We start from the raw sequence: 14,855 nt of genomic DNA, 5'->3' as shown, positions 1-14,855 counted from the left end.
TGGTTTGAAAGATTTGTTTGAAATTTCTAATAAATATTACATTCGCGACATTTCTTATTTTCATTTCGATGCCATATGCTTGCATTTCACTATGTACATAGTCATAATATGAAGGTACATATAATACATACATAGACAAAATTTTAGACTAGTTTTTCTTATATATTTCATACTTTGGAACGGAACCCCTTTATTACTATGGGAGCCATAACTCAGTATTCGCGTTTTCGTTATTCGCGACATTTCTCAGGAACGTAACCCCTGCGAATAGCGGGGGGGTTTACTGTAATTGCAATGGGATGATAATTGGATGAGAGGGATTTGTCATCCTTTTTTCAGAACTGGTTGGATATGAGCAAATTTCCAAGCAGAAGGAAAACCACCTTTGGAATAAGAAAGTGAAAAAATGCGGAAGAACAGGAGTAAGTTCAGGAGCACAGGTTTTGGGAACAAGTGGAGAAATACCATCAGAACCTGGAACTTTCTTAGCATCAAGATCCATCAAAATCCTTCTGACATCCTTTTGACTGAAGACCACAGGAGGCATTGAATGGAGCATGTTGGGAATGGTGGGAGGTGTTTACCAAGATCAATATATGTTGGTTGGCCTTAGTTGTCTTGATTTTACATCAAGGCAACCAAAGCCATCAGGCGATACCATATAATGTCTATAAAATTATCTGTTTTGTAGGGTGAAAAACCATGCAATTTTCATCTAAGATGGTTGGCTGACTTGGGCATGGGAGTAGCTAGATGTTTCTAACATTGACATGAGATCCAAGTCCTTTCCATGTGGTGTGGAAGGACGAAGATTATAACCACTACTCAAGGATCTGAATTACTGTAATCAATTCAACACAGAGATAAAATGAACTAGTCTTTTTTTTTTGTTGTTGTTTTAATCCATCTACAATCTTTGTGGAGAACAGTTTCATGGATCATGTACCAACCACCAGAGGATCATGGCCTTACACAGCATGTGGGAATGGACTTAATACTATTAACCTCTATAATTATTAACATTAACCATAATACAGCACTGGGAAGACAATTTTTTTTTTTTTTGCTGTTAATTCCAAAAGGAAACTTGCATGGTATAAGCCTGCAATCAGGGTGTGGATTAAAGTAAGTCAAGAGAAGAAGACAAAAATTCTCTTATTTTAGCAAGGAGGTTACAATACCTGGTAATATCTTTTGATCATCTAGTTTGCCTATTGTTCTCTCCAGAAGATAGCGACCACGTGATAATGTTTTCAAAAACTGGATTTCTTCATCATTTATTATATCCATCACCTAAAACAACATTAAAAACTGTAACATTCAATTTGTTATTAAAAATCAATTATACTGGTAAAATTGACTGTTTCTACTGAATCAAAACATTAAATTAGTGTGTTTTCCCTGTGAATTTTAATCCAAGCATCAATCTTGATTCAAAAATTAAAAAAAAAAAAAAAAGAAATAGGAAGCCAAAAATAATTTAGCAGAAACGTCTCAAAGCAGAAATTTTGTAACTTCATTTCGCATGACTGTTTTATAACCTCTAATTTAAAACTGTTATCAAAATACAGTAAGTTAGCTTGTTTAAATCTTATTTTAAGCAGTGTTAGAAAATTGCTCATGTTTATTTCTATCTTCTAACTTGAGAAAAAAATGTTATTATCCTTAGTGTCATGCTCACAACATCTCCACATACTGCAAAATGGCTGTTCTTTAGGATACACTAGCCATGCTAAGCTTTACATATTGCCAATTTACAAACATCTCTTAATGGAATTGATGAGAGAATTACTGTTTTTTTTTGAGTCTTTTTCACCAACCTTGCGTAGAATTAAAAACACCAGGGAAACTAAACTTTTGATAACTGATTTATAATAAGTCAAAAGTTTAGTTTCCCTGGTGTTTTTAATTCTACGCAAGGTTGGTGAAAAAGACTCAAAAAAAAAAACAGTATGGATATACCCAACCGCAGAGGCCTGTTTGGAGATGAGAGAATTAATCTCAAAATATGTAAGGCTTAGCATGGTTAGTGTATCTTAAAGAACAGCCATTTTGCAATTTAGCAGTAAATGTATTCATAAAAATCTCTCGTTAAATTAAAAGCTAATTTTTCTAATTAAAAGCTATAAAAAAAAATGGAAGGGTGGGGGAGTGGAATGCAAGGAACAAACCTATGCACAGGATTGAGTTCACAGTTGAATATGACAGATAATTGTAAACATTATTTTAATATACTGTTTTCAAGTGTTTACTTGTTCATTTCAAAAATATTCGTAGTCTCAGTTGCAATCTCATTGATGTCCATTTCCACTTACAGTCTGCCAAACCCCACATACTTTTTCTGAGAGAATCTCAGTTATCAGCTGATTCTACACTGCTCATCTCAGTTGTCTGAATTATTCACTGTATGATTCCTTTCGCTTCAAAGGTGGTACTTGTGCATACGTTCATTCTGATAACCCCTGTCAGAGACTTAGCAATATGAAATCCCCTCTTTTCGATCTTTTCTGGCTTAAAATCTCTCTACCACATTCCATCAATTGGTTGCCTCTATCATTCTCCCAACTCCACTAATCACTTGGAACTACTTAATTCCCTCTCTTTGAAACTTTCTCCAGTCCAACTTTCCTAACAGTGAGATAATATTCCTCGATGATTTTAATGTTCACAACTCCAGCTGGTTTCCATTTTCTAGTCACACGGATTGACGGATTGAGCTGGTCAAGATGTTGAGGCTTTTGCTATTACTGAATGACCTAGCACAGATTGTTCATTTACATACCAGAATACATGACAATCCTAATCACACAGCCAACACCCTTGATCTTTTTCTAAGAAACACCCCCTCTAATTACACAGTTGAGGTAAGTGATCCTCTGGGCACTGCAAATCACAACTTTGTGATGGTCTCTTCTCCAATGGAGCCTTTTTCTTTTGGCCAAATCCCAATCTTGTTTTGTTTGGCATTACAAAAATGCAAAATGCAATGATCTACAAGATTTCTTTTCTTCCTTTTCTTGGTCAGATTACTGTTTAATCTGATGTCAACATTTGCTCAGTGAAATTATTCTAATAGGGATGAAATCCTTTATTCTACAACCCATCCTAAAAGCTCTTCCTTTATCTAAATCAGGGGTTAACCTTTTGCTTTAAGCGAGCAAGATTTTCAGCTTACAATACATGCAAGCACCATACATATAAATTTTCTTGCTTAAAGATTAAAAAGGCATTTTTAAATTTTTTTTTTGCTGTATTATGCATGCAAGAATTATATTTCTCAATTAAAATTTTTGGGCGTTAATATTTATTACCTGTTCAGTGTGAACCTTGACTCTGAAGAGATGATGCCAAACCTTTCAAATTAATTTCTCCATTATGAAGAGATAATTGCAAATTTCCTTTTTTTGTTTTTGATTTTGTTGATTAACAAAAAAGCACTTTCACACATGTATGTTGATCCAAACATAGAAAGTACTTTGAACACTTCTCTTTGTAATAAAGGAAATTTTTTGCAGTCAGAACTGCAGAATTTTAAAATAGTTTTGTGTTGGAAAAGACATTTCAGAGCTAAGGACAACTGCATATCAACAAGTTCTAACTCGCCAGCTGCTACTTCAGATTGAAAATTTGTACCAAGTTAATGATTTCAAAATTTCTGTAATTTATCGTTAATTCAAATTTTAGGAGGAGCTCTTTAAGTATTCAAATCTTTCTTGGAATTAGTCACTAAGGTCTTTGATTACATTCATTACAAACAATGGGCACTCCCCAGTATTTTCCTACAGTACTAAGTACTATAGTTTCTATAATACTTAGTACTATAGAACCTATAGTACGGTTCTGTAAAGGAAAAATCATGTTTAACAAATCTGGTTAGCCATTTTGACAGGTCACTCGTGCTCGAGCTCGATTTAGGGAATAATTTCGACATTGTTTATTTGGATTTCAGCAAAGCATTTGACTCAGTCCCACACGAGTGGTTACTTTATAAGTTGGAGGCTGGAATCATAGGGAAAATCCTTAGATGGATAGCACGATGGCTTTAGGGCACCAGGCAGAGGGTTGCGATAAATGGTTATTCCTCAGATTGGGTTAATAAAAGTAGTGGGGTTCCCCAAGGATCAGTATTGGGACCACTGTTGTTTTTGATTATCTTAAATGACATCTATGAAGGGAGGGCAATGAGGTCTAAACTTGCAGATGATGTAAAGATCAGTAGAGTAGTTAATGATCACCGCCAAGCAGAGTTTCTTCACAGTGACGTAGATAGACTTCCAGGATGGTCAGAAAAGTGGCAGCTATGCTTTAATTCAGCAAAATACAAGGTCTTACACCTGGGGAACAGCAACCCCAAAATAACCTATACACTTGGTGGAGCTGAACTAAAGTCAGTAGTGGAGGAACGGAACTTGGGAGTTACAATACCGTAAGACATGAAGTTGTCTGAGAATTGTGGACAGGTTGCAATGTTGCATGGTGTCCTATCGATGATTTATCGAACATTTGCTAGTAGAGATAACGAGGTCATAATCACATAAAGGTGATTTTATAACCTTTATGTGATTAAATTATAAACAATTATTTTTTAAAAATTAGTACTGAAAAACCAGTATTTTCTGTATCAATACCAGTAAAAAATGACCGGTATCCCGGTATTCGAGATCCCGGGATCCTGATATTGTAAGCCCTAGTGTGAACCTTGACTCGCCTGTCCATAGGACTGTTTTCCACTGCTCTACAGTCCTGGATTCATGCTCCTTCAGCTATGTTAATTGGCATCTAGCATTTGTTGAGGTAATCAATTCTGTTGATCATGTCATCTTGCCTGTCCACTTTTGCAATTGTCTGTTCAAAGCCCAGTGTGCACATTTATAGCAGGTTCTGTGACGTGTTGCATGCATAGGACCTTTCCCCATCCATGGTGGGGTGTCCAGATATTAATGGTATGGCAGTGTATATGTGTGATGTAAGGTAGGTGGAAGCAAAGGGGAAATAAGAGTTGGGGGGAGGGGGGGATTTATACTATAGATCAGAAGATTGTGAAAAGATAAAAGCCTCTATATGCAGATGGCATGGGCAAGCAAATGTGAATGCCTTCTTATGGGTGATTTCAATTTGATTACCGATTGGAATAAGTGGAAAGAGAAACTCACCATGGGGGAACATATTTTAAAATAAACTAGATGATTGCAATATTTATCATATATGATAAATTTAATATATCAAATATGATAATATTTAAAAAGTTTTAAATGATGATACACAGAACTTACATTCTGGGGATCTTTCCTCAGCTCAGGAAAAACATCACCCTAAATAACAAGAATATTAAAATTATTAATTACATAATTTCATAAAGCTTCACTTAGTAATGTTATTAACCATTATGTCTGAAATATTACAGAGACAGGATTAGAAATAAACTCCCAATTAATAAGAGAATGAGTCATAAATACAAAAACGGCATACAATCCATGATAACTGAAGATAACAGAAATTCACCGCTATTTATTTTAAAGTGCCTAAGTCCATTCATGATCAGCATCAATCTTCAACTGGCCCCTTGCAGAAAAATATTCTCTACTGCAATGAACTAATATAAAAGGTATAATCAAAATAACAGATATAAAATTCCTAAAATTAAAATTTTAGAAATAGCTAAAAGTTGTACGATGCCAAATCAGATTATTCATCTGATTTGGAATAAGGTAAATGTAGCATGATGGAATGTTTTTTAAAAATTGCAAGACATTGAGTGACATGTGACATGATGCATTGTCTTGGTGAAGAAGCCAACTATTTCCTCATTCATTTTTTGAATTGGCATAATGGTCATTGCCACACAAGGGTTATGCTGATTGAATTTTTTACAATGAGAAGATGGTGTTATCCAATTCGTTCCACGGGTTGCCACTGTTAATGCAGTCTATTACCAAGATGTTTTAAAACAGTTGAGAGAGGCAAGTTTACAGTGGAATTCTCTCTCAACTGTAATAGACCACATTAACAGTGACACCTCATGGAAAGAATTCAGGTAACACAATTCAGGTGACAATTTTTTTTTTTATTTTGAGAGCTTTGAACCCTGGACTTTGGGACATCCACACATTTCAGACCCATCACCTGTTATAATTTTTGTTCAAAATGAAGGAATTGGCATTGAAGGACTGAATGATGTTTTTAAACATTCAGTCCTCATTTGTTTCATCACTTGGAAAAAACTTTGCCCTCACTCACCTCATGCATAAATCCTCAGTCAAAATAGCCTGAACTGAACCAAATGAAAGAGATGACGCTTCTGAAATTTTTGAAATGATCAGTCGTCAGTCTAATCATATAGTGTGGACTTCACCAATATTTTGATCATTTTAGGATATTAATTGGCAGTTAATGAACTATGAGTTAAAGAATTAACAGTCTTTAAGAATTAATAGTCTGTGAGGATCCAGTGGTACTCTATCACTGTAAGAAAACCTAATCCTGTACAAAAACAATTGCAGGTTAATTTTGACTAAGATTTTTTAAATATATATGTGCAGGAAAATTCATTTTTAATACATTAAAGTTTTTAAAAAGAATGGTATAAATGAAATTATACATACCAAAAGTTCAACTGCAACAGGCACTAAATCTGCAAACATTCCTCTTCTTGCTCGAAGTTTCTCTGTTGCGTATCTTATAGCTCTTCTCAAAATACGTCTTAGTACATAACTTTAATCAGAAAAAATAATTATGCATTTAGATATTCACACTTGCATATGTACACATATTCTGTAATACATAAATAAATAAAACAAAATGAGATACTGTTGTATCTCATTTTGTTTACTTAGTTTCGTTAACAGGGCTTACCTTTATTTTTTATTTTTATTATTATTATTTTTTTGCTATAAGATGGCTTCTTTCGACCAACTCTCCTAGTCCAACGAGTTAACTATTAATTTATAACAACGATATAATATTTATAAAATTATTAAACATCTCCACTGTCAGAACAGCAGCAGGCCAACCCCATGGTATCACTATTGGGTGCCCAACTCAACTCAGGGCTCCAATCACTGCCCCCCTCCCCTGTCAGTAAGGGAAACATCATTAAAAGTAAATTTAAAGTTTAAAATTAAAAATTAGTGTAAAAAAGCTTAACTTATAGAGCAATATTCTCTTCCTTCCTTAAGTTGGACTAAGGCTTTTCGAAACTACATGTTTACAGGAATAAGAGCAAACCAAAAAGTTAACCAGAAGAATTTGTCTTATGTAGTATTGTTTTGTTCTTCACGCACTCGCATAAATGACCAATCATCAGATGGTAGGAATGGTCTACAAATATTAACTAAATTTATACATAACTTCATCTTGAGGGTTTCTGCAATAAGTAATTTATAGTAATTATGCTGGATATTTATTATTTTTGCTTCGTTAAAACCGAATACATGCTGTTCATTTATTGCATGAAACAATAGTTCCGTTGCATTTGATTGGCCTGCCCGAACTGAAGCTTCGTGTTGTTTTGCTCGACTCTGAACCACCCCCATGGTAAAACCTACATAAACCGCATCACAGTTTTTACATGCAATGCTGTATACGAAATCATGTTGTAATTGAAAAATGGTGTTTAAAGGTTGATTTCTAAAAAACGTATATAATTTATTCATAGGTTTGACTATAATTTTCATGTCAGTACCTTTGCATATTTGATTAAGTTTGTTATACCATTGCGTGACATAAGGTATGGTAATAAAATGTTTTTTGTCCATGTCAAATTTTCATACATTATGTTTCCGAGGTTTTATTTATTTTTTCTCCATGCTAAAGTTTTAACTTTATTTATAGTGGTTAAAGAGTAACCACTGTTTATAAATCGCTTTGTTAGTTCATTTATTTCTGTCATTAATAAAATCTGGGAGGAAGAATATTTAAACACGTTAATAAATTGATTCAACATGACTGACTTTTTATATGAATAGGGATGGTAACTATGGAAATGTAAAAGCATTCCTTTATTAGTGAGTTTTCTATATATACTAAAATTTAATTTATGATCTAATCTATGTAAGGTAAAATTAAGAAAATTGATGGACTGTGTTTCTGTTTCAATTTCCAATGTAAATTTTAATCTCGAATGGATATTATTAAATACCTGTAGTACATTATTTATGGTCAAATGATCTGTAATAATCAAGATATCATCAAGATATCTTCCATAATATGTGATCTGTGGCAGGAATGGGTTAAGATGCATCTTCTCTAATTTATCCAGGTATAACTCAGCAATGAGTCCACTGATATTTAGGCCCATTGGTAGACCAAAAATCTGTCTATAGATTTTGTCTTGGAAGAGAATATAATTGGCATTTACTAATAACTTCGTTAGTTCGAAGATTCTATCTTTAGGAAGTCTGGTATCATTAATCTTTATATTGTCATCATTTAAAAGGGTCCAAGCTATGTCTAAAGCATATGGAACATTTACATTTGCATATAATGAGGCCACATCCAATGAATATAGCCTATTATCTTTTTTAATATGAAGGTCTTTTTTAAGGACATGAATGTTCTCTAAACGATTTTAGAATTGGATAGATAAACATGGCTAATGATGCAAAGGCAGAATTCTTATATGACACAGTCAGGCTGTGTCATAAAAGGTTTTTGATCATGTTTAGCATAAAGGACTTCTAAACAAGCTTCCATCTTATGGTTTGCCAACTGTATTTTGTAATTGGTTATCCAGTTTTCTCTCTGATCACTCACTGAGGGTGATGGTAGATGGCTCTTTGTCTTCTAACTTCTCCACTAATGCTGGTGTCTGTAATTCCTGCTCTCTCTTTCAAAACAGTCCAAACACGTGCCGCCACCAGCCAACATCCATTTACTGTCCAACTTCAAATTCACAGAACCAACTTTTCATCTTGCTCATTTATTCATTCAACTGCCGTTTTCTGGAACAACCTTCCTTCATATGTATTTCCTGAAAATTACAGTCTACAGAAGTTCAAGTCTAATGTCAACAAATATCTTCTTTCGTCTTCTCAACCTCCAACCCAAGCACAGTACTAAGTACTATAGGTTCTAATATCTATGTAAACCCCAAACGGGTTTACCTAAAAAAAAAAAAAAATCTGCTGGCTCCAAACTTTGATGAAGCTGATTTTTATGCATGCAATGTTAAACATTTATGCAAAGCCTTATACATGACTGATTTTGATATTAGCAGTACCAAGCTGATTTTATTGACTTTGGATTGCAGTGATGACTTTTACTGAAGTGCTTACATGGTGAGAGCGTTTCTTTTGTTTACTGGTCCTGTTGCCAGAAACTTTTGTAGCCAACATCTTATCTCATTGTAGTTGGTCCTGACTTATCATATTTACTAGTGTAATGCCAGTGAATCACGGTGGACAATTTTGTTTCAACCAGTCAAATAACTCACTGGACCTTCACAATTACAGTAGCCTTTTTTTTTTTTTTTTTTTTTGGTAATATAATATTCATATAATGAAGAAATAACAAGAATTATCTTCATTTGTTTTGGAATTACTGAAGTTTGAAACCAAGTCATTCTTTTGGAAACACCCAGCACTTGAAGTGACATTTATGCCTTCTTAAAGAGCTGAGAGAGAGAGAGAGAGAGAGAGAGAGAGAAAAAAAAAACTTTCATACCCCCGACCAGTATTATCAGGACGTCCACCATCAGAAAGAGCTACGGTGAGAGTACGTACATGATCAGCCAAAACCCTATAAGCCATATCAACACCATCTGTATCTTCACTTCCTAATCTGCCAGCATATGGTCGTGCTCCAGTAGCCTAATATTCAAAATATTTATTGGTATTAATAAACAACACTTTAAAATAAATAATTATTTAATATTTATTCACACTTTTTTTTTATTTCTGTCAAATTTTAGGCTTTATTCAAATATTAAAACCTCTGAATTATAGATTAATATCTAAATTATAGATATCTATTTTATCATCATATTTATCGTTTTTATTGATTTATAAAATTTTTATTTCACTATTTTTATCATTTTGTCTTTTTCGTTATTTTTTGGCAATAACAGATTAATATACATATACCTAAACAGGTGATTCTGCAAAAGTGGGCATAAATTTCAGATTGAATTTTCTGGCCCAAAATAAGCAAAAAAGTTTGCACATACATTGATTAAAAATTCTCCCCCCACTCTTCTGAGATACAGTCCCCTAAAAGTTGGGTAACTAACCGACTTTCTAACAATAAGGACTGGCTATAACTGACTGTTCACAAAGATGCTCAAAATGCCCACTGCCAACTTCAATGCAGAGCTGTATACATTTCAGCATGGACTGACAAACACATTTGAACATTCCCTGAGCATGGCAGATACAGACAACCTCCACCCAATGGCAGTGTCCAAATTATTTACTGGGCTGGAATAAATCAAGGTGTTCAAGAGTTGCCAAAGATAAAAATTGAGATGATTTAGTCTATGGAACACTGAGAAAATGCCACAAGCTCAGCTCTTCTAATCCATTTGGCTGGGAAGGCAGAGTTGATTTATCTCTGCCTTCCCAGGCAAATTTTCAGATGTATATAGTGGTTAAGCTGGCAGTACTTGCACACCACACAACAAAAGATGTTTGAAAATATTGACTGGACATTAATTGTTGGATTAAGGTTGATGGCTGAAACTTTCAGTAACTTTTTAAACCAAAGTTTTGTTTGGGCAGTTTTGGAAGTGGAATTGTTGTTGTTGTTGTTGTTTGGTATTTAGGAGCATTAGAAACTAAGGCCATATTGCTCCAGGATATGCGGTGGTCATTCCCTGACCTTTCCGCATCCTCCGTATTTGGTGGTGACAGGCTTGAACCCCGATCTAATCAAGAAGCGTGTGCTACGCACTGTAGCTCCTTCCCACCTGGCTACGGAGGCGCAGTGGAATTGTGTGCATGCAGTCACATGCGGTGGAGGTGCAAGAATTTTCTCACATTAAGTCCTTCAGTTCTTATATTTAAGAATTCTTATGTTTATGAGTAACCCAACAATATGTTATTCTCTTGGAGCAACCTTGCATGTTGCTGCATTAAAACATAGCTGTCACTTTTCTGACCATTCTTGCAGCCTATTCAAGTCATCCTTGTAGGGGCACTGCTTGGTACTGATCATTAACTACGATACCAATCTTTACTCATTTGCAAATTTTGACATAGTCTTCTATCGCTTCATTGATCATTTATGAAAATGAGAAACAAGAGTAGTTCAAGAACTGATCCTGGAGGGACTCCACACCTGACATTACACCAGTCCAAAGAATATTCATTAATCACGACCCCTGCCTTCTGCTCTGCAGCCACTGAGCAATCTTAGAAGTTTTATAGTAATCTCAACATGATCCAGCTTATACAATAATCTGTCATGAAGGACTCAGTGAAATGCCTTACTAAAATCCAAATACACAATGTAAAAATTGTTCTCTATATCCAGCTCGTGAGTAACTGTGTCAAAATAGCCTACTAAGATAGTCAAACATGATTTTCCCTTAACAAAACCATTTTGTATGTTATTCAGAATGCCATATCTATCTAAATGTCCCTGGATTGCACTCTTAATTATTGCCTCTAAGATTTCAATACCACTGAAGTCAGACTAACGAGTCTGTAGTTACCAACTTCGCTTTTAGAACTGTCTTTATGTATTGGTGATACATTGACACTTCTACAATCCAAAGGAATCTCTCTCTCCTCAGTCCAAAGATGCCCTCATAATTAATTTCAGTGGTTCAATACACTCCAATGCAGCAACATGCAAAGTCTTACACTTGGGGCAATCCCAAAAAAAAATTACATGCTTGGTGGGGTTGAATTAAAAACAGTAGAGGAAGAAAGGGATCTGGGAGTTATAAAACAGGCAGATATGAAGTTTTCTGAAAAGTGTAAAACAGGCAGCCAGGAAAGCCCATGGTGTTCTATCGATGATTTATCGAACATTAACACATAGAGACAAGAAGGTCATAGTCCCACTGTATAAGGCAATAATAAGACCACATTTGGAATACTGTGTTTAAAGATGGAGACCTCATCTGAAAAAACACATTGAGCTTCTTGAAAAGGTCAAAAGATGGGCAACTTGCATGGTGAGATCGGCAAATGGGCAGCCATATGAGGAAAGATTCTGAATATGTGGGCTACAGAGCTTGACAACCAGCCTGATTGAGGTTTATAAGCTCTGAGAGAGATTAGTAAAATGAATGAAGACGGAATTTTCAGTGTTATAGAGAATTCCAGAACTTGTAGGCATAAATTCAAATTACAGGGAAAGAGGTTTAGACTAGATTGTAGGAAGTTTTCTTTTAGCCAGCAATTCATTGATCGCTGGAACAGGTTGCCCTCATGGGTAGCTGAGGCTGACAGTTTGAATCAATTCAAAGGTTAACTGGATAGGCACCTATGTGAGAAGGGGACACAAATAGAGTAATGTATTTTGAAAGAGAATGGGCCTGTGTCACTGGTTTCCATGGTTTAGAAGAAGAGAATACAGCAGAGTCAGTGGAAGCAGTAACTAAAATAAATTTAATAAGTTTTAATACGACAAGAAGCTTTCGGGGTAACGAACCCTTCCTCAGCAAGAAAGGTACATACATACAGAAATGAAAACATAAATAAAACATTAGGAATGGAATAAATTATACTAAATATGCTGTGCATGATCAGATGACTGGGAGAGCACACACACATGCTTCCACTGGCTCTGCTCTATTCTCTTCTTCTAAATTTATATTTTCTTATCTACTTTTTTCCCTTTTTTTTTTGAGGGGCAGTGCAGCAAAAGCTTCTGGCTTCCTTCCAATGTATGGCTCTTACTATTAATATTACTAAATCTTGGAATTTGATAGATTTTAGGCAGGTTCAAGTGTAATTATTTTTTTTTTACCAACATCACATAAAAAAAAAAAAAAAAAAAACTTCCAAAAAGGAATCATTATTACATATGTAACTATTCTTTCAACTAATAAGTCAGACATTACATATAAATATCTATTTTTCACATGACAATATTGTCCCTAATTAAACATCACTTCAAAATGATGATTAATACTGTGCCAAATATATTCAAAAGCTACTCATAATTGTATGCATAATATCTAATGTAAAATACAAAATAATGTTACCTTCTGGATTGCATCAAAGATTGGAACAAATAAGTCTGTATCATAATTAGAAGTCTTACACTGTATCACAGATACTATTCGCTCAAGTCCCATTCCAGTATCAACATGTTTCTTGGGTAAAGGAATTAAGGAACCATCATTTTCTCTAAAAAGGAAATAAATCAGATATTTTCAATAAGAGATCACACAAAATATGGACTATAAATTATTACATTACTAACATAATGAATAAATTATAAGGAATCAAGTATTCTTCAATAAAAAGTGTACTATTATCAAAGTCACCAAGTTAATCACTAAAAGAATCCTATGCAAAAATTGGGCAAGAATTTACAAATTTGTAATGATTTTGCAAATTTGCAAAATTTGCAAAATTAACATTTTGCAACATTTACAAATTTTGCTAATTCTTCTTTAGTATATCATAGATCTAAAAATAAATTTCTTGAGATTTTCAGTAGGTCTATCATGATCTTCAAGTCTGATAAGGAAAACATTTTCAAGCATAGGCAAAGTGGATTGTATTCACAAAATGCTATCCTTATTAAACAACTACGAAACATACATATAGTTAAAAGAGGACCTAAATTCAGATCCCCTACATCATATTTGACAAAATTAATGCTTACAAAAAACAAGTTTCCAACTGAGCCCATAAGCTCGAAATTTCAACTAATTAAGGCAATAGAAAAAGTGCCTAGTGAAAATCTTAAGCAGAATTAAGTTACACTTTAGTTTGTAAAAAAAGAATGTAAACAAGAAATTCGGTTTTGTTTTCACAGCTATGCTAAAATTCATGTCGGTGCTATTTAATTCAAATGAGCACAATATAAAGTGTTTAGGTAAGCCATTACATGAGTGTACTAGTGGTCTGATGAGAGAAAGAGAGAGAGATTGCCAAAACTCCTATTCACTCCAAGCTATGGGGTTGAAGAGGCTTCACTAGTTACAAAAACCAAGGACATTATACATCCAGACTTTGTTTCAATGTGGATTTAAGATGTTATGTCTACTCAGAGTACAGTTTTTTTAATCTAAATACATTATTGTAGTTGCCACTGCATATTGGACAGCCCAAGATGAAAAAATGGTTGTGATGGGAATAATAAAAATTTTTATGATAAAAAAACAGAGATAAGAATGTTTATGTTTGGCCTGCAAATTTGAGAAAAAAAGCATCTGATACGGTAAACTGGAAAAAGTTGAAGATACTGAAGGATACAGAAATTGATTAGAGAGAGAAGATTAGGGATGGAACTTAATTAGGATCAAATGGTTATGATGAGATTTGGGTAATACATGGAAAACGGAATTAGGGAGAGGGATGTGACAAGGGTGTTGTCTCTCCCTAGCATTGTTAAATATATAGAGTTAAGTAACAGGCAATGGGGATGGCAGCTGCAACAAATAAAAGAGTGTACAAAGATATAGAGATAAAACTGCACAGATAATGTAATTTGCACACGATATAGTACTGATTCCTGACATAGCAGGAGTTACAAATTTTGTTGGGAACATTTAGGGAAAGTTGTGAAGAATATCGAATGAGAATAATTTTTGCTAAGATTATATTTATGATGTTGGGAAAGGATGAAAACAAAATAATTATTAAAATGAAAGATAAAGAGACTATTACAAGTGGATAAAGAGATAGCACAGCAGTCTGCTAAGAGGAAAAAGTGATGGCACAAATAGGAAATTAAAA

At 34.2% G+C, this 14,855-nt stretch overlaps 1 protein-coding gene across 3 annotated transcripts in view; it reads right to left on the bottom strand.

Annotated features, from left to right (window-relative positions):
- Positions 1-14,855, bottom strand: part of AlaRS (alanine--tRNA ligase, cytoplasmic) — a 144,279-nt gene that overhangs the window by 96,230 nt on the left and 33,194 nt on the right. For all 3 annotated transcript variants that reach the window (XM_090377519.1, XM_090377521.1, XM_090377520.1), the window contains exons 6-10: positions 13,151-13,295; positions 9,661-9,806; positions 6,603-6,711; positions 5,274-5,312; positions 1,182-1,293 (exon numbers count right to left, since the gene is read on the bottom strand). In XM_090377519.1, coding sequence (XP_090233645.1) covers positions 1,182-1,293; positions 5,274-5,312; positions 6,603-6,711; positions 9,661-9,806; positions 13,151-13,295 — 551 coding nt within the window. The remainder of the gene's footprint in view (positions 1-1,181; positions 1,294-5,273; positions 5,313-6,602; positions 6,712-9,660; positions 9,807-13,150; positions 13,296-14,855) is intronic.

Source organism: Mastigoproctus giganteus, chromosome 7 (genome assembly GCF_048544385.1).
Source record: "Mastigoproctus giganteus isolate SK-2022 chromosome 7, ASM4854438v1, whole genome shotgun sequence".
In the NCBI taxonomy this organism is placed as follows: Eukaryota; Metazoa; Arthropoda; class Arachnida; order Uropygi; family Thelyphonidae; genus Mastigoproctus; species Mastigoproctus giganteus.
This window is presented reverse-complemented; position numbering and strand designations above follow the sequence as displayed.